This window comes from Brassica rapa, chromosome A01, assembly GCF_000309985.2.
Source record: "Brassica rapa cultivar Chiifu-401-42 chromosome A01, CAAS_Brap_v3.01, whole genome shotgun sequence".
NCBI lineage: Eukaryota > Viridiplantae > Streptophyta > Magnoliopsida > Brassicales > Brassicaceae > Brassica > Brassica rapa.
In genome coordinates, this window is record NC_024795.2 from 2,570,148 (window position 1) to 2,590,427 (window position 20,280).

Genomic DNA, 20,280 nt, shown 5'->3' on the forward strand with positions numbered 1-20,280 from the left:
TGGTGACTAACAAAACTTATTTGTGTGTGATCTCCACACTACAAACTCTCACAACTTCTCTTTTGTTATTAGTAAGGACTTAAGAGATGTTATTCAATGAGGCTGGATCGGTGAAGGTGGAGGTTGGTCTGCACATAGTGACTGACAATAGCAGTAACGCTTGATCTTACGTAACATGTGGATGTTGTCACATGTGCAATTAAAATAATTAATATTATAAGTTGTCGTCATAAACTTCGCACACACTTTCAGTCCATCATCTTTGCAGTTTCCTTCGATATCTTCTAATCTCGGACAAAATTTTTCTGGAACAAAGTCTTTTAAGAATTTGACATCAACCACAGAAGAAAAAAAGAATGTTAACTGGTGGTTAAAAATATCTAGATAAAACAAATTGCCGTGCAACATTTGCGACTTGTGACAAAAACATTATCGAAAGGAAATGAATATAGTATACCTTTATCTTTTTTACCATCACTAATTACTAGAAAGATGAGAACACAAACAACTATACACCAGGTAGCAGATCTCATGGTTGAAGAATAAATATAGAAATGGTATAAACAATCTTTTACTTGCAGAACACTTTAACTTCTGTCTCTCTTTTGTTGTTTTCTACCTAAACACATTCGTAATAAATATACTTAAAACACACACAGTAAAAATAGATAATACTATCTTTAGAAACATATACTTTGTACAATTCAACTTGTAGAGTTAACTAATTCCACGGGATCAATATTTATTTTTTAGTAAATTTCTTCGTGAAATATTCAGTTGTTTATTTTTCACATTGTTTCTGTGATGTACAACTAATTGTTTATACGTTACGAAAATAATTGAACCATCGTTTATATCCCTTTTTGTCAATAAAAGATGATGAAAAAAGAATGATGAGGTGTTGCAAAGAGTGGGACTTACACGTTGTTCAAGAAAAATAAATAATCAAGATTCCAACATATTTATAGACAGTTCACGGTGAAAGCTAGTACACAAGCAGTGTTCTTTGGAACCCTTCACTGATGTCAATCAAATAGCTACAAATGAATGAAGTAGGCTACTCATGCGAATAGGCTCAATAGTTGTGGTGAGTCACTTACTACACTTTAGAACCTGTAAACTGATGTTGTTCACTGCTTGACTGAGAAGGATTGATTCCATACTCTGAAGTGGAACCATTACTTGAATCCGTGTTGAATCTCCTCTTACTTGTTCCATACCGTAGAGAGTTCTCATTGGGGTTTTCAGAAGAGCTATACGTCTCTTCAACGTTTCTTAAGGTCACCTCGCCTTCAAGAGCACGGATTACCTATTCAAGTTTATCCGTTGAATAAGACTTGTTCTTGGTACGTCCTCATGGTATTGATGTTTAGGATAAGAAAAAGAGAGAGAGACAAACCTGGCTCATTCGGGGACGAAGCCAAGCTGATTGGCGTATGCAAGAAGCAGCACAAGCAGCCATGTCTGCCATTTGAGTTGTGTCGTAGTTCTTATCCAGTCTAGGGTCTACTAGAAGGTCAAAACTTTCTCCAGAGATCGCTTTTGCAAGCAATGGCCTCGCCTGAGGAGATATCAAAAATAGTTATTAAAAGAATGAAGACCTGATGGAGATCATCATCATAGACTTACCCAGTCAACTAAACTCTGGTTTCTGGTAGGATCTTTGGCGAAGATCGGTGTCCGTCCAGTGATGAGTTCTAGAAGCACGACCCCAAAGGAGTATACATCTGATTTATCAGTTACTTTACCACTAGACGCATATTCTGGAGCCATGTATCTGTTTAAACATACCATAAAGGTGGAGCACAACACACTCAGTGATTAATATATCATAAAGATTTTAAAATGATGAAAGCTTGAAACATGGATGGTGTTTTACCCGAAAGTTCCTACCACTCGAGTAGAGATATGAGTGACTGATGAATTGGTGTCTGAGAAGAACTTTGCTAGCCCAAAGTCAGAGACCTGAAATACACAAAGCAAAAACAGAACAAGAAACTCAAATGGTATGAACTCTAAGCTACAATGTAGTTTTGTTAAATAGAACAACAAATCACCTTTGCTTCATATTTGGAATCTAGAAGGATATTAGCTGCTTTAATATCACGGTGAATTATAGTTGGACTACCTGCAATATCAATCACTAAATCAATACAAATATTTGAAAAAAAACCGAAAAAATCGAAAAAGAAAATACTCACAATCCTCATGAAGATAAGCTAATCCTTTAGCTGCTCCTACAGCAATCCTCAGCCTCATTCCCCACTCCAACACACTTCCACTGTTCCCTACAACACTCAAAACAAAATGTCTTAAAAAAAAAGGAATATAAACACACAAAAACAAAAAAAAAACAAAATCATGTAACATTTGTTTACCGTGCAAGTGGAACTCCAACGTATCTTTAGGAACAAACTCGTAAATCAACAGTCTTTTATCTCCGTTAATGCAGTAACCAACCAACGAGACGAGGTGCTTATGATGAACTCTGCTGATAGTGTCAACTTCAGCTTGGAACTCTCTTTCACCTTGATTGCTCCCAATCTTCAGCTGCTTCACCGCAACTTCTCTCCCGTTTCTCAGCACTCCTTTGTGAACGTAGCCGAACCCTCCTTCTCCCAAGAGGTTGGCCTCTGAGAATCCACCCGTTGCCTCTAGTAGCTCTTCGTATGTGAACGTTCCTGATGATATTGTAACGTTCATTGCAACAGCATTGTTCTTCTCCTTAGTACCATAGCTTACGCTGGATGAATAGTTAGGTGGTGGTATAGTGATAACATTGGTCTGGTCTGGTTCCACATTACCACCTCGTTGATGTTGAACTGATCCAAACAAAGAAACAAAAGCATAATTGTTGCTATATACTTGAAATGTAATTTTTAGAATTTTTACACATATTAAGAAAAATATTAAATTTAGATTATTAATGTCTTATCTTTTGTAATTAATCATTTTCCATAACCTGTAAATCAATAAAATTTCAATAAAACACAATTATATTTTAAAAATTTACAATTTACTAGTATATTAAATAAGGGAAATTTGTCCCATTATACATAAAAAAATCTACAAATTCACTATTTAACTAACCTCTCAGTAAAAATCTAATTATACTTTTTTGGTTATTTCACCAATAACCCCGTTAAATAATCTGTAGAAAATGTAAAAAAAAAATTAATTTAATTTATTTTATTTACAGTATGAGACGAAAAGGTTCAACTTTTATGTATGATCATCACATTGTAGCCATAAAGGTTAAGTTTTTATTTTGCATCAGACCATAAAGTTTGAATTTTTATGGAAATGCATTACCTTTTGGTGGAGTTTTTGATTGGCCATGACGAGAGCTGTTGTTTCTGGTAGCTCTATAGAAGACATAGAGGAGGCCTAAGAGAACAAGCAGAAGAGCTCCAACGATCACACCGCCGAATAAGAATCCTGCGGAGGATCTGTGATACGGCGTCGTCTCGGGGAGACTCTTTGGTACTAGTGGCTGTGCTGTTCCCGGGGAGATTGTTTCGGCGGGAGTTGTTTTGGGCTCTATAATGGGCCCAATGGGTGTTGCTATAGTTCCGTCTGATGGGCCCATTGGGCCGAAGAAGGGAAGAGTTGTTGCTGCCGGTGAGTTCTTCGGCGCCGGAGTGGATGAAGACGGGAATGGTGATGTTGAGAGTGGTGGTTTAGGTGGTGGGGAAGTTTCTGGGAGATATGGAGTGGTGGGAGAAGGCTTTGGAGGAGGAGGAAGTGAAGGCTTAGGGCCACGGCGGCGAGGAGGAGACGGAGGTGGTGGAGAAGCTGTATCCACCGGCGGGGGTGATTCTGATGGTAGTGAAGGAGGTGGTGGTGTAAACGTTTTTACCGGCGGCGGTAGTGTTTCAGAAGGAAGTGGAGAAGGCGGCGGAGACGGTTTGGCGGGAAGGAATGGCAATGGCGGTGAACCGGAAGGAGACGGAGGAGAAGGTGGGGGTTCCTCTGGAGGAGACGGTGGTGGCTCCTCCGGCTCCACCGGAGGAGATGGTGGAGCTTCTAACGGAGGAGATGGTGGTGGCGGGGAAGCTGTGGGAGGTAAGATAGACGGTGGTGGAGCCAACGGAGGAAGAGAAGCCAATGGCGAGGGAAGAGGAGACAAAGGAGGAGCTGGAGGTGGTGACGTGGCGGGCGGAGAATCTGCCGGAGCCGGCAAGGCAGAAGGAGAGAGCGACATGACAAAAACGGAGTCGTTTTAGGGGATGAAACAAAGGGTTGGTGAGGAGTTGTCGCTTTATCTAAGAGAGGGAAGAAGCAGGTGAGGTTTTGAGCATATTGTCACAAGGTTTTGTCGTGTAGAGCAGTGTAAGCTTCTTAAGCTGAGAATGTGATTCAGCTTTTAATAATCTCAACACTGTTTCCGGTGATTATTAGCATCTTTTAATGCTTAACTTATTATCTTATATCATTTTTTTATGTTCAATAACACATTAGACAGCGGAGCAAATCACTATGGTTAGCATCGCCGCTCTTGAGCAACCCACTTCCTCTTGTCAATTATACGAACTTATCTATTGTGGTCGATTTATCAGATTAATTTTTATTTTTCCAGTTTTTCTTTACAAGTGGAAAAGATAGATAGATTCCAACTTTCTGTGGATTTTTTTTTTTTGACAATTGACCCCTAATTGCCCCCACTAAAGAATTTCAATGATATCAATTTTCAACTGTGAATAACGACAGGTTCACGGGATGAGTCTTGTGCCCGTTGAAAACGACGGTTTGTTCTATTAAGTGGCGGACACAGTCCACAGAATCTAAAGCCCACTAGAACTAAGCGTTTTATGATGAGTTAATGTGCATTGCATCTATTTGAAGCATACTAAATAACAAAAGAGAGTACATAATCAAGAATTATATTTACTCTTTTGGAGCAATGAGGACGTATAAAGAAGTATATATTTACAGTCAAAAAGAGAAATTACCTTTTCTAATCTGTCCATATGATTTTGGTCATGTTAAAAGTCACTGTCTAACTAAAACTAATCTGGTAATGGTTGTAACTTTACAGCCTCTTTAAAACTGATAAGGAGAGCCCTCTGAACAAAGCATACGCAAATTTCCCTCTCCACTTTCCATCTTCAAGCACAAGGAAGATTGAAATAGAGCATCGCCTTTAGTCAAGCCGTGGATGAGGGAACATTTTTGCTCAAACAATCTGAAGCTCTCAAATTGAAATTTAAAGACAACTGAGATTTTGTTGATGTCTTAATCAGCCTGCAGCGGCTCTAAAGAACCCCATGTTTTCCCAACCTTCAGTTTCACATGTAGAGGGACTGAAAGTACACAACACAACCAATCAACTCAACATTACATATATATACATCGCATAAAAAAAAAGTATGGTACATGAGGAACATACCGAGAAGTGAAACCGCATTTTCCATGCTGGATTGTAGCAACATCGCAGCTTCTTTTGCGTAAGAAGGATCAACTTCCAGCACAAGTTCATCATGTACCTGCACCATAATGTCAAACTTTAATGAGCTATTTAGACAATATGAAAAAATATTAACTTGCAGGAGAAAGTATAAAAACTGAAACTATGGAAATAACTCAAGCAGTAAAAAGGGTGGACAACTCTCACCTGTAGAAGAATCCGGCACCGTCCCTTCAACACGTGAAACCTAGTTGAAGAACTAGATGCTGCTGTATCAATATCCTCAGAAATTGCAGAGTATATGTTTATCATCGCAATCTTGATTATATCAGCAGCAGATCCCTGAATAAAAACCACAATCAGGTAAATGTTCCGGAATCCATTTTAAGAGAACTCACTTTGAAGGAAATGAGACTTCTTATAACTGTCACCAACAGCCAAAGACCAAAAAGGGAAGATCATACATTTTTATACTAAATAGATAGATCTGGTAAAGTGTCTTATTAAACGTCACATCATAACATGAAGTGTAAAGGAAAAGGCAAGGAAGACATAAGGACGAACCTGGCACACAGAATTTACAGCTTGTCTTTGAGCCTTAGCTTTCTCTTTGGCATTCCCAAATTTAATTTTGGACAAGAAGCGTCTTCTTCCCTTGAGAGTCTGAATGTACCTGCATATCCAAAGATGTTTGTAGATTGTAATCATAGCTCATAAAGAAGCAACCCAATTAAAAGAACACATAGACTGTATTCAAACCAAAACATAGAAGGAACTAGACTTGGCGAAGCTGAACATGTACTCTATCAAAACACTGAAAACTGGAGGAAAAGAACCTCAAGCAGATTTTAAAACTCTCAACACAAATGCTAGACCTAAGGTCTCCACATGAAGCTAATCAATTCTTTGACTAGCCTGTAAAGCAAAGCCAAGGGAGACAAAATATAGCAGTAATTTTATAACATCCTCACCCTTTTTCCTGGCAAAATGAAACTGTTTCGTTAAGCCAAGAGGTGACAGCAGGGAAAGAACTTTTAAAGCTGTTAATTTTCTCCTTGGCTTCATCTGAGCTGCATTCAAGCTGTTCCGCAAGCCTGTTTGCACCCATTCCATAAAGAATCCCGTAGATCAATCTTTTGGTCTGATCTCTATCATGCGGACTAACAGAATCCTCGGTCTTCCCAGTCCATTTGGCAGCTATCATCGTAAATACATCACCTTCTGGCTGACTAAGCTGTGCAATCAACGAGGGATCTCTAGAAAAATGTGCCATAAGTCGCAACTCTATCTGTGAATAATCTGCCGTCAAGAGTAACCAATTTTCCTGTTGTGAAAAAAATCGATATCATATTCAGTCTTTTTGGAGGAAATAAATGTTGGGAAATATGCTTTGTCTTGTTGCCTTGAATACCAAGAAACAAAACTTTTAGAAATTACAGAGAAGTTACCTGAGTAGGAACAAAGAAATCACGTGCCTTGACTTTGTAGCGATCAGCATCTGAATTAACATCCTTTCCATTTTTGTCTAGTATGAACTCTACTTCATGCTCAACAGACTGCAGAAAAGTAACACGGTCATTGATTCTTTGGATACATGATAGAATGAAAAAGGAAACATAGTAGAAGTCATACTTGGAGATTAGGCTCCTCCATGGAAAGCCGCCCAGTTGCTGTAGACGTTTGAAGCCAGTGGCCATGCAAAGTGTACCTTTGCGTGCTCAAGCGTAGTTTGGCAAGTGAACAAATTGATCCAAGTGTACAATTTAAGAGCTTTGCCAACGTCCGGTGCTCTTTGATAATTGGGACAATAGGATGCTCATTCCTGGGACAAAATCATATTCCCAAGTAAGCAGATGTTCTATATTAAACAGGAAAGTACCTCAAAAGGTATGTTATCCTTCGTGATGAAAAAAGAAAATATTGTAAGCAAAAGCAATTATCCATTTGCAATACCTTAAAAGATCCAAGCACTGTTTATCAGTACTTGGATGAAGTTTCCCTTTATTTTGAGTTTCCGGTATGGGCAACTTCAACTGTTTAAACAGCACATTTGAAATATCAGCTGGGTTGTGCAATGAAAATGTCATGCCAGCTAATTCAAATGCTTTCTTCTCAAGGGACCGCAGCTTATCCCGCAATATATTCCGTGCCCTAAGGCATCCTTCTATATCGACGCCTATACCCCACAGCTCCATGTCTGCAAGGACATTGACCTGAAACACAGATTGAATGCATTATGCTGCCGCAATAACAACTAACTTAGCAGAGTAAGACATTTTTAATAAAAGCAGTGAAGAGATATACCAGCGGCATTTCAGTGGTTGTGAGTGCTTCAAGAAGTTCTTCGGAAACAAGGATCTTCCAAAGAGCTAAACAAAGGGCTCGCGTTTGAGCAACCCGTCTGCAGCAACCATTGTGCGCAACCCTTCGGATCTGATTCCTCCACCTGCCACTGCGATTTGCAGCTTCAGCTGCCTCTGGCGATAGTCTTTTCTTTACCTCCTATAACAGTTTTAGAAACTTTTAATGAACAAATATACTAAATAGGTATGAGCTAAATCTGTGTGTGATGATAGAGTAACCAACAAAAGAATGAAAGATAGAACACCGTCATCAGGAGAGACATGATATATATTAAGTCTGGAATCACCTTATCTATGTTTGGATTTGAGTGTCTTTCCTCATCTGGCCAAAGAATCCATGTCACGATGCTCATGTCAATGGTGTGGCTTATGCGAAGCGGAGGCATCATTAACCAAGACCCATCCACCAACTCAAAATCCCTGATCCCTTCTTCAAGATTCAAGCGAGTGCATCTTTGGATTGAAATGGCAGGACTCTTGAGCACTTGAATCTGCACTTTCAAATTCCACGCGAACTTTCTCGTCTTTTCATTCCCCATTATTTTACTGATTCGGTTCCACCGAGATTTTATAACATCAAACACGTTGTGGGTACCCAAAACCTCTTTCTTGCCAATAGCAGTATCCTTGGAAAGCTTTTCTGCACATTCCAGGCTGAGAAGGTCCTTGTTAAGATTGACATAGTATACAGGAGAGCTATCCCAGCAGATCGCAATTCCATGTATCTCATAAGAGATGCGGGAATTCAAGCCTTGTAGTTTATTAAAGTGGATATCAAAGAAAAATTCCCCAGCAGAGTCCCAGAGTTCCAGGAAAGAGTCAAATCCGCCACGAATATTTCCTGCAGTTATTGGACCCTTTTCACCTGCATTATCCTTATTACTAAGAGGAATATCGGCATTCCTCGTCAACTGCTGCTCAGCATTATCCTCGTTTCTGATATCTCTGTCATCACTAGAAAGAATACTAACAGCATTGAGCCCATCAGTGCCAACTGTAGTTCCTATAAGTTGAAAATCAGGAAGTGGATCGCTCAAGTTAACTTCTGATGAAACTCCTAAGGCAGCACCTGATACTTCCATTGGCTTTTCTCTGTGATTATCCGCGTCAAAATTTCCACGTTCCATGTTCCCCTCCATGCTTGATTGTCCTGGAACATGTTGTAGTACATTGGGAGCAACAGAGCTTCCGTAAATATCTCTTTCAATAGTTACTTGTTCATTGGGACTCCTAGCAGGAGCCAACGGCAATGGATTAGACAGGTCATGAACATCCAGACCAAGCGATTTAAAGGCAGAGAATGCAGCAGCCCTCGCTTCTTCTGCTTTTTCAAGAACAATTTTGCGCGCCCCATTCTTGATTTTCTTGGCTAATCCCAACTGTATCCTTCTCTGTCCAGTACCTTGTACACCATATCAACTCGAGCACATTAGATGAAAGGGGATAGAATATTTTTTTCAACAAATGGCCAACTTATCATTCCTTATATAAGCTGGAGAGACACCTCAATGAGGTAACAAAACATCAATCTAAACTGTCTGAAGAAAATTGAATTACCTTCTGTTGCCCACGCTGAAGATTCAAAGAGAGCTTTGACAATTTCAGGGATGGATGCTTCTGCTATCGCCTGAGATGTACGCAAACCAGCTTTGTACAATGCTCTTGCTCTTGAACCCTATTTATTCAACACCAAAAGCCATCTTTGTCAACAGCACTCCTCATATCGTAGCTACAAGTTTCTGAAAGTTGCAAGTACCTTTATATATGGAATGCTAGTAAGTTCAACAATTTCAGCCCTAACACCAAATGATACACGGTTCTGAAGTTTGGCAACTAAGCCTTCCAGATCATGCCATCCGAGCCTCTCACAGAACACCGAAACCATGGAACAAAACCTTCCAGCGTTCTCCTGTAGCGCTTGAACCATACCTCTAGCCACTTTAAAGGCTTCACAAACCTCAGATACAGAAGCTTCCTGCATTTCATAGTTTAAAAAGAAACAGTTTAAGAGAATATCTTGGAGTGTACATGATCGTGCAAGCTGCAACGGGTTTATATATATGAACCAAAATAAGAAGCTTAGCAAAGACAAGAAAGAAAGAGGCAGTAGGGGAGCCACCTGAACTAATTTTGACAAGATGAGGGCAACAAAAAATCGTTTGCACACTCGAAGCATCTGTTCATCTGAAAGCATCTTACTGCTAGCTGAACCATGCCGATTGCCATATTCTCCACGCATATTCTTCTTTACATCTTGTGGTTTGTTTAGAGTTCGCACTGTTGCACCATGTGCCATTCGCATCAGAAAAGGTTCGACCACTCCAACTCTATTGCCAACAGACTGAAAATTGTGAGATAAAGTAACAGCATCAGCGTACAAATATCTTGTGTAATTATAACAAGGCGTAGTGCCATTCGAAAAATACTGCATAATAATGCCATATATTACCAGAGAGTACAAGCTTACCTGTTCTAAAGGAGACAGTTCCATAAACCGTTCATAATACAATTCCCAGTTTGGTTCAACACCAACATTAATTGGTGTGACTAAGTAGACCAAATGCAAATCAGAAGCCATAACTAGTCCTTCACGTGATCTTAGAAGATCATCAAGTACTATCTGCAGCAACACCAAGAACATACACGTCAAGCATGCTTACTTAATACTATATAAATGCATTATCAATTATAGAATGTCAGATTAAATTACAAGCGACTCCTCTGGGCAGAGTGAACTGCCAAAAGATCCACGTCCAAGGGGTGTTGTAGTGTATAACTTTGTCTCTTCATTCCACTCAAGAAATTTTCTGTGACACAGCCACCGAAGGGAATCCTGAGCTGATTTGACCACATCTTGAAAGGGTTTTGTAGAATTCAGAAGAGTACACCTAACGTAGCGGTGTATATCTTTGGCAGTCTGAACAATTCCACCTGCAACAACTTCTAATATTGCATGAGTCATTCCATTCTTGTCTTCAGATAAACAAGACTCCAAGGGTGGGCAGCTCTCATTTAGAAGAGTCATTATTCGCTTGAGTTCTCCAGGTTTGCAAATCAAAACCTGGAAACAAGTAAAAATTTAAAACAAGAATCAAAAGCCTAGACCATTGACCACTCCAAACTAGAACATAATTTTTTTTGGGAATTTCACTACGAGGAACTGAAATGTAAATTATAACATCATTATTTATAAAGAAATTAAAGGCATACACTTTCTCCTTTTGTATCAATCCCAGTCCGCCCAGCCCGACCAGACATTTGCTTGTACCTTGTTCCATCAAGAAAATCACGGCCAATCATTGGTTGCCGAAAAATGACTCTCCTTGCAGGCAAGTTAACCCCCGCCGCCAGAGTGGATGTAGCTGTTAAGACACGTACAAGACCCTTACGGTAACAGGTCTCAACTATCTCTCTTTCTTCTACCTGAAATACAAATAAATTTGTCTATTTAGTGCTAGTACATGAAGATATTCACTTTACGTAATATTCACCATCTCACATGTAAATAACAAAAGAATCACATATTCGTTATCAAGTATAGCCAGGTCAAGAAAACATTTATGGTGAATGGATTGTGTATACATACTGTAAGACCAGCATGGTGGTAGGCAACCCCAGAGGGTAGAGTTTCTTCTAGCACAGGATCTACTCCAGACGGAGACCTTCGCAAGGCATCAATAGCAGATGTGATATCCATAAACTCGCTATTTTCACCATCTACGTCTATAAGCACTTTTTTAATGAGCTTTGCAATATGCTTAGCAGTTGATTCACATCCTTTTCGACTTGAGCAAAATATTAGCACTGAATTCCCCTCTTGAACAATCTGGATTGTGATATAACATCTGAGTTTTCGTTCTTGAAACAAAATTGAGTACATGTCTAATAAAAAACCTACAGAAAAGGAAAGTAATTAATCAAGACCTTAACTCGCAAACGCCATTACCTCGTTACAAAGCTCAATGATATGGTCTGGGTCTTTTCCTCCCATATTAGCAGCTTTTGGTAAAGTCCTCACAACTTCCATCTTTTTATTATAGATGATGTCACCAACTTTAATATACTCCTCTAGCGGAACTGGTCGAAACTCGGTCTGATATAAAGCTGCCTTTCAACATGTAAAACCACAATAAGTTTTCTGATTAGAAAGGCCACAATAATTTACAGAGTTCTATCTTCCGAAAATAACTACAGAAAACTATCATCCATTTAAGAGATCTAGATATACACAGGTCTTCATTTTACAGAAAACGTAACAATTATTAACAATCACGAACAGTATTCTGTGCAATTTCATATCATATTCTTATATTTCCTCAGACATGGAGGTCTACACATCTATATGTCTAGAGAGAAGTGTCATGCAACTGAGTGATCTTAATACACACATGTATATACCTATATGGCTAGAGAGAAGTATCATGCAACTGAGTGATCTTAATACACATGTGTGTGTATATATATATATATATAAAATAGTGATTTTTATCTTACTTGAAGCCAGTCAGCAACTGCTCCGACATTCGGCATTGTAGCACTCATACCCACAATTTGTAGGCCATGAGCAGGATCATTCTTTCCACTGCTACTCCCTGAACTCTCACCACTACTTGACTCTGAACTGCCTTCACCGGCAGCATAACGAAGTTTCGTCAGCATAAGTTCCAAAAGATAACCCCTATGTTGGTCACCAACCTGTATAAACCATGCGCAACAGGTTCCTTTAATGCATTCATTATTAAATATGCGAAGGTAGAGTACGAAAAAAATAAAGATAGTGTCAGACAGTTATAAGCTTGTCCGTGATCTATTTAGAGGAGATATGTGAAAACCGTACCATGTGCAGCTCATCTATAACAATGATCCCAAGTTCAGACAAACGACCCTCTTCAAGCAAGCGATTTATCAACGAGTTTGCCTTCTCAATCGTGCAGACAGCCACAGAAGTGCCTTTAGGAAGAGTTCCACCGCCTTGATTTCCATAGTAACTACGAACATGCTTACCAAGTGGTTCAAGAAGGACCTCAAGGTGTTCCGCCTACATCCAAATGTTATATGGCTAAATTAAAAGAAAGCAATATTATAAAACGGGTAGGATGTTCATGGTTTCTAATAAAAGAAACCTTCTCAACGCAAATGGATACATACGGTAGCACAAGCAATGCCATTTTTCCAGTTGTTATGACCCGGCGCAGCATCAAGACCTCTGCAACAAAACTTTTACCAGCACTGCACAAATAGCATGGTTTTGAAATTGAGCATAAATTCTTGTCAAATCCAGCTAGTGAGATCAATAATGTATGAAAAGAAGTAAACTTTGAATTGGCAGATTCATCGCAAACCATGAAGATACCTTGTAGAAGCACAGTAGACCAGATTCCTTTTCTGTAAAACACCATCTACCTGAAGACACTCGACCTAGAAAATTTTATAACAATTTGTATTCAGCTAGTGAAACATCAGAAGCAATAAGATACACAAAAACAGGCAATATAGACAGAATAGGAAGTTCTTTCAGATACGATACCCGCCTAACTGTGTATCAGAATGTTGAAAAAGGTCATTCTACAATAAGTGGCAGAAACTTAAGAGAGTATATATATAAAAACTAAGAACAGAGTCGAGAATAAAAATTGCTAATCAGTTTTCCGCACAAACCCATGAAACATATAAAACAAAAAAGATAAACAACATATACCGCATGAAAAAAAAAACTCTCCATAAATGATATAATAACTGCCATGAAAGGAAGAACGCAACAAGAGCCGACTAATTTTGGATGACAAATACTAGTTACGGGCTCTGAACTACTTTACACTTACTACACTGCAATGGAGAAGCATATACACATCTATCTATCTATAGGAGTAGGGACACTGAAAATATTGATCAACTGTTAATTTAATATAGTGGACAAATAACAATACACACATCAACTAATAATTATGTACCTGCCATGGATAGAGTTTAGATATTCCTTTCTTATTGTATACGCTGCAAACTTCTGAGGGAAGCCAGGTGCTAAGACTTAAACCATCTTTATTATGAAGAGAGCTTGAAGGAGTCTGACTTTCTTCGGATTCACTAGAATCAGCTGATTTCCTCATGTTGCTTATCGCTGGGACAGACCTTGCACTATGGTTGCCCTCGCACAGTGCAACTTTATTTTCTTCAGGTTCTGGATACATCCTGCCTACCAAATTTTTATTTGCCGGACCATTATTTGCAACATCAAGACTTCCACATCCTCTATTATCAACCAAAGCAGATTGAGAGATCCCACAGCTTCCTCGAGTAATGTTATTTTGATCAAATGAAGCACATTGCTCTCTGGTGCTTCCATTTGCTTTTCTATCTTGAAACAAAAGTTCCAGGTTTTTGACAGGAAGCGGAGATACTTCTTTATTGAAATCTCTCCCATGCTTCTCCGCGACCTTTGAATAGCCAGTGGCATCTTTATCCTTTACTCTGCTTTCATCTAAATCTAAACTTCTCTTTAAGTTGTCACTGCAGTTATCTTCATTGTCTCTGTCTTTAGCTTCTACAGAACCAGAGTTCTGAGTTGGCACTGACAAACCATCAGCAAATTGAATTGCTTCATTCCAGAAAGAATCTCCAGGAGAGAAAATTGAGCTACCACTTCCTGACTTAGGGGTTCCAACATGACATGATTTAACGGCTGATCCAGGCGTGCGGCATTCAGTTAGAAGAGCAGATGATTCTGGTACCTTAGTACACTTCCTCAAGCCCATTGGAATTTCCACAGATTCATTACTTGGAACCTGAGAATATATTAGAGCAGAGGCATCAAATAATCTAAAATGAATCAGTTTTAGCAGGAAGACAAGTAACCATAACTGTTAGTTCCATTTATACCTTCTTCTTAGGGTCTGGAACAGATGTATCTCTTTTACCAACAATTCTAGCAATTGAATCATGCTTACTACCGAGAGGATATGCAGGTTCATCTAGTGATGGTATATATTCGGAATCACAACGCCTCTTGTGAGAAATTTGCATATCTTGAGCAAGTAACGATGAACTGCCGCAACGCTTCAGTTCGTTTGCCTTCTGACGTGTAGGTGAGCCAACAACAGACCGCACTTCACTGCAAAAAGCACAATTTACAAATCCCTCTAAATCTCAAAACAATTTATTCGGACATAATAGACACAATCAAAGCATATATTACCTACAATACAAAGACAAAAAACCAGTAGCAAAGTCTCTTAGTTCTGAATTATCTTTCTGGTTGGCACAGAGCAAAACATCTGGTGCATGATTCTCGGCTGTAGCAACACCTTCTTTATGCAAGACTCGAGATCCTCCCCGGTTCAAACACCCTTCATCTCCTCTAGAACTTTCAGCAATTACAGGTTTAGGCAGGCCTGGATGTATACTTTCACCAGCATAAGGGGGACGAGAAACCTCCAGATCCAATTTTTTTGCAAACGCTTTCTGCTTCGCCTGCAACGCACTATTGGAAGTGCTCTTGTCATCCAGGGATGGTTTCAGGTAACTGTCCAAAGTGCCTTTGTCTCCAGGAGACCTTTCACCAGTCACCTTCACATTTTTCTCGTTTCGCCCAGACTTCAGATTTGGTGAAAGGTGTTTCCTCTTCTTCGAAACATAGAACTGAAGGTAGTACAGTGACAAGCAACAAGAAAAAAATCAGTCAGTAGAAGAAACACACACATTAGCTTCAATACCACAAAACTCTCTCTTTTTGCAGACTTCTCATCCATCATAAGTTCATAACTAACTCCACTGTTCATAGTCTGACTGAAGAAAAAGTCCAAAAATCAATTCTTTTTAATCTAATTTATGGAAAATCCATAACTAACTTCACTGTTCATAGTGAAAAAAAGAAAATCAAATTATGGGATTCAGCAAAAATGGATTATCGATTCAACGCATGGGTCTTCTCAAAACAATCGAATGAATCAAACACTCTATAAAGTTCATCCCTTTTGCATCGATAAAGGTCAGATTCTAAACACGAATTCTCGAAGTCGTGAGAAACTTTAAGATGTTGCAGCAAGCGCGAGCTTACACACGAGTAAAACGGAGAAAAAAAAGAGGAAGAAGAAGAGAACTACAACATCGACAATCAAAGAGAATACGGACCTGGTCAATCCGCGATCTAGAGGAATCTGAGTCCATGAAGCGGATGAAGAAGAAGAAGAATAACCGCCGGAGATCTGAGAAAAGGAAAACCCTAGCCGGCGATTTGAGGAGATCAGGAGAGCGACCCCAAATGCAGGCTGATGTAGAAATATAGAATCCGTAGCGTTTGAATTTGATTTCCTCCCTTGTATACACTGTCTGAGGTATTGTGAAGTTAAAAATTCAATATTTTTTTTTGTTTTCGCTCCTATTTTCTGTTTGAACCATAAAGTTTTTGCCTTTTGGTTATGAATTTTAGTATATTTATACACGAACTCAGCTTTAAAAATACAAACTTCAGTGAGAAAAAAAAAGAAAGAACACTGCGTTTTGAGCTCTAGGAACACTGTTTACATGAGTCTCAAGTTATGTAATTAAAGAATATATAAACTAGATGTTTGATAAAGTGATTTTGGTGAAATGTGATGACCGTTTTTTAAGTGGTTCTGCTTCATATTGGTTAAGTAAATTGTTTCACAACCTTCAATGAGAGTTCTATTGAAATGAGAGTCAGGAGTCAAGACCAGTCTTATCTCTCTTGCATAGCGTTTCGAAGAAAGAGCAAGTTTCCTGGAATCTGTGTACTTTGAATGAAACGTAAAAATACAACAAGAATGCAGTTGTTAAAATTACTCTTCTGCTGGTTTATTGGCAGCGTGTTTACACGCAACTTGGTTGTTCTGATTCTGATTCTGATTCTGCAACTCGTTTCCAGCCACAAGGAAGAAAGCAGTATGCCTGAAACAGATCAAAAGCAGCAATACTTAATACATTTGCTCGCTAACACATGTGCATAAATTTTAAAGGTCTATCAAAATCTCATTCATTTGATTTACTACTATGTTTAATTTGGTTTCTGAATTTACAGACTTTTAACTTTGAGAAAAAAAAGATGGTGTTGTTTACCTGAAGAAATTCATCATCTTGACTTTCGAGTCCTGGTCAATGTCGACCGACTCGTCCATAGCATTTTGCATATGCTGCAGCCATCTCTCTGCAGCTTCATGAGTCACCGGAAATGGACGGTGACGACCAATCAGGGCAGGATGACCTACACACAAAGATCAATCGCAACGAAATAAGCAAAGATTTTAGCAGATGCCAAGTCATACTCAGTCAAACCCCACTCACAGTAGTACATAATACATTCTAATGTCTATGGTTAATTATACAATGATAAAAGATACAAGTAAGTTGAGTGTCTTCTGTACTAAGTGAGAACCACAAGGAAGACTAAATGGTTCACCAAAGTGAATGAAACTGAGCTAAGACTATCAGTCGAGCTTATAAAACACATAGAACCAATCAAGTCAGAACAAACTTAAACCACATTACATTAAACAAGAGGAAGAAGAATCCAAAAGTAAAAAGACTTAACCTTTCCTTTGAGAATACAGAGGAGGGCCTCCCATACGCTGGACGAAGAACTCATACTGGTTCTGAATGGCATCTTCTTTCTTAGAGTTCGCAAACATGGATCGAAACCATTCTTCTTCGTCATCATATACCCTACAAGAACACAGGGTCCATAAGTGGAAGCATTACCCACAAAAAGAAAGTCTCTAGAGAATAAAAGTAAAAGACTTTGTCAAAAACAGAAATGAATCAAAACCATTCTTCGTCATCATCATCATATACTCTATACAATAAACAAGAACCCACTTCAAAACACAGGTCCATAAGTGGAAGCATTACCCAAAAAAGTCTCTTAAAGAATAAAGTAAAAGACTTTTTCAAAGCAGAACACAAAGCAGACAGTGGACTTTAGTTCTGTAATAGGAAGAAGTCACAGTTCCCCAATTGTAATCCAGAGAAAGCACACATAAAGGAGATTTAGTTAGAAACCTGGTGTAGAAGTTGGTGGAGAGGTTGATGAAGCTCTGAAGACCGAGCTTTTCGAACAGATTGGACTCGTCTATGGCGAATGCGTCAGCCTGATCCACGCCGCTCCATGCCGATGCCTTCTCCTGCAGCGACTGCATCTCTACTTTCTCTCTTTCTCTCTTTCACTCTCTCTCTCTCTAGGTGAATGAAAAAACGGTGGGCGATTGAATATTTTTAAAAAAGGAAGGGTCTTTCTTTGTTTCTCGTTGGTGGTGGTCGCGTGGAGGTAACGCTCTTTTTGTTTACTGGCTTGTAGGTCTCCAGTGAGTGAGAGAGACTTCTCTTGTTTTTATTGGGTGCAATTTGTAGAATAAATTCTTTTGGTGTCACTATGTCAACATTTTATTCTCCTACTCAGCTTTCGAGTAAATAAAATTTAAGGCGAGGGCCCATTTAAATTGGCCCATTAAGCCCATTTACTTGAAACGCGACAAACTCTTTTATCGACGTTTGGCGTTTGAATTCGCGTTTTAAAAGGATCAATCTTACATTCCGACAGAACTGGTTTCCTGTCCTCGCTCCGACCGAAGACAAGAAAAATTCAACTGGCAATGGCGTCGAACAGCAGAGAAGCAAGGAGGAGGAAGATCTTAGAAAGAGGATCCGATCGCTTGGCCTTTATCACTGGTCAGATCAACAACGTTCCTCCTCCGCCTTCTTCCGATCCCACTTCACTTTCCCAATCTCATCTCCCCACTGACGAATCCTCGTCGGACACAGTTACGCCTCGTGAGCAGATTCTCACTGATCGAGAAACAGGTCCCTCTTTCGTTCTCTCCTTGTACGTTAAGTTCGATTTCCGTTATTGTTCGTGTGTGTGTGTGTTTGCAATTGCATCTTGCTTTTTGGAATATTGGGTGATGATGTGCTGCTAAAGCCATGCCATTATCTTGAGGGTCGTGTTGAAAGATTGTGTTAAAATGTAATATGTATGGTGTTAGAAGCATAGGGAGTAATCAAGTTGGCTTCTTTGATAGTTACAGTGTGGTGTTCACTTCATGTATACTAGTATGATGTGGTTTGTAATATGGTTTACGGTCGATAACTACATATAGTTATCTAAAATGTATATCTTGTGAAACAGCTAAAAATCCAGGTTTTCAGGGAGAACGTACTTGACTTAAGCTGACATTAGATCTTAATGAGGTTTTAGAAGAGTTCTTTTCTGGAACAGTAGACGTGATTAATGAACTTATCATAGGCCTAGTGTAATAGCACATGAGATAAAAAAAAAGATTTAGAGATACTTTTGTTGAACTTTGTAAGAGCGGTGGATGAAACACACTGGTTATGAAATGATCTTTTTGTGTGTGTTTTATGCACTACCGTACTCTTAAGAGGTTACCAATTTACTTGCTTTATCCACGTATTTACAAATGTGTGTTATGCTTGCTTAACTTGTTATATTCTGAACAATAATCTTGATCAATGTAATTGGTTTCATAGAGAAGCATGTGTTAGCATCATTCATATGTTGTTGATTACAGTCCCTTATAAGCATCTTTTTTTAACAAAACGTAGGGAGTAGTGTATTGGTTTTTGATGATTCTAGTTGTAACATTGCAGTTTTCACAAGTCGTCAGGAAAACATATCCGATGCTTCCATATTTGATACTGTGGATCATACCATCCATCAAAGCAGAGCAGAATCGCTTCAGCCTCGGAAGTATACCGAGACAATGGGAGAAGCCTCAGCTTCAAATCCTAGAGACACAACTCTACAACCGTCCCCTGCAACATCAAGCACTCAAACATCATCAGTGGTAGATTTGGCTTCTTCTCAAGCATTTACTCCTCTAGTCAATTTCGTGAACACCATCACTCCAAGACACATTGGAGCCGCCATCGACGCCTCAGAATACGCAAGGATGTTCTCATCTCTCGTGATCGCACTTCTTGTGATACTATCTCACCTCGGGTTCTCTTCCCTAGGCAGCAGCATAGTAAGCTTAAGACCCGTTCTCTTACTTCTCTTGACCGACGCCACAATCGTGCTTGGACGTGTTCTGCTGACCCATCATGGAGCTCCTTCCTCAGCCTCGAGACGAGAGAACTCGGGACAAGGCATAGCGGACCAAGTGGGCAACGCACTGGAGACAGTCATGATGATAAAGAAGATAATGGATGCAATCTCCATGGATTTTAGCTTGTACGCTGTGATTCTCATATGTGGCTTATTGTTCACACAAAACATCTTTGCTTAAGTTAAGGGTTTCTCTGTTCTCCCCTCAAGTTAGTTTTGTGATCTGTATACACTTACTACACATTGCTAGTAAGCCACATTCTCAAACATCTCTTATTCATATTCATCTCAGTATTGGCTTGATAATAAAGAGAGTCTATTAATGTTTTTTGACACTCGAGTAGAAGAAAACAAAACCATCACTCTCTGCTCCCCCTTTCACTTTTTTACTTTCTTTGGGAGAAAACTTGTGCGACACGTCTCTTGCTTCTGCCGAG

The 20,280-nt window shown here is 39.3% G+C and overlaps 4 protein-coding genes across 5 annotated transcripts; 1 reads left to right on the forward strand and 3 right to left on the reverse strand.

The window, feature by feature from the left end:
* Positions 1-877: 877 nt before the first annotated feature.
* Positions 878-4,454, reverse strand: LOC103850563 (proline-rich receptor-like protein kinase PERK14). The gene is made up of 8 exons (XM_009127336.3): positions 3,313-4,454; positions 2,379-2,822; positions 2,202-2,288; positions 2,058-2,128; positions 1,880-1,965; positions 1,630-1,777; positions 1,400-1,561; positions 878-1,309 (listed from the first exon to the last, which is right to left on the reverse strand). Exons 1-8 carry the CDS (start codon positions 4,202-4,204, stop codon positions 1,100-1,102), a joined length of 2,100 nt encoding a protein of 699 aa, XP_009125584.1. The 5' UTR covers positions 4,205-4,454; the 3' UTR covers positions 878-1,099.
* A 409-nt stretch (positions 4,455-4,863) lies between these two features.
* Positions 4,864-16,345, reverse strand: LOC103850574 (helicase and polymerase-containing protein TEBICHI). Its single transcript, XM_009127347.3, has 26 exons — positions 15,898-16,345; positions 14,963-15,405; positions 14,647-14,878; positions 13,722-14,552; positions 13,124-13,188; positions 12,894-12,999; positions 12,608-12,808; positions 12,265-12,465; positions 11,717-11,878; positions 11,357-11,596; positions 10,981-11,193; positions 10,481-10,831; positions 10,238-10,390; positions 9,890-10,111; positions 9,527-9,745; positions 9,328-9,445; positions 8,058-9,172; positions 7,712-7,909; positions 7,361-7,620; positions 7,040-7,229; positions 6,856-6,963; positions 6,379-6,731; positions 5,972-6,080; positions 5,615-5,749; positions 5,390-5,486; positions 4,864-5,303 (listed from the first exon to the last, which is right to left on the reverse strand). Exons 1-26 carry the CDS (start codon positions 15,931-15,933, stop codon positions 5,236-5,238), a joined length of 6,426 nt encoding a protein of 2,141 aa, XP_009125595.1. The 5' UTR covers positions 15,934-16,345; the 3' UTR covers positions 4,864-5,235.
* Positions 4,870-18,115, reverse strand: LOC103850586 (two-on-two hemoglobin-3). Of its 2 annotated transcripts, XR_004451366.1 has the most exons (5): positions 17,782-18,115; positions 17,315-17,445; positions 16,843-16,987; positions 16,491-16,674; positions 4,870-5,138 (listed from the first exon to the last, which is right to left on the reverse strand). XR_004451366.1 is itself a non-coding variant. In XM_009127357.3 (4 exons), exons 1-4 carry the CDS (start codon positions 17,916-17,918, stop codon positions 16,566-16,568), a joined length of 522 nt encoding a protein of 173 aa, XP_009125605.1. In that variant the 5' UTR covers positions 17,919-18,114; the 3' UTR covers positions 16,409-16,565. The 2 variants fall into 2 exon arrangements, 1 of the variants encoding a protein (XP_009125605.1); XM_009127357.3 differs by lacking the exon at positions 4,870-5,138 and having other exon boundaries at positions 16,409-16,674; positions 17,782-18,114.
* Positions 18,116-18,229: 114 nt separating this feature from the next.
* LOC103850595 lies at positions 18,230-20,170 on the forward strand. The gene is made up of 2 exons (XM_009127368.3): positions 18,230-18,579; positions 19,387-20,170. The coding sequence occupies exons 1-2, from the start codon at positions 18,372-18,374 to the stop codon at positions 20,022-20,024; spliced, it is 846 nt and encodes a 281-aa protein (XP_009125616.1). The 5' UTR covers positions 18,230-18,371; the 3' UTR covers positions 20,025-20,170.
* The last annotated feature ends 110 nt before the right edge of the window (positions 20,171-20,280 follow it).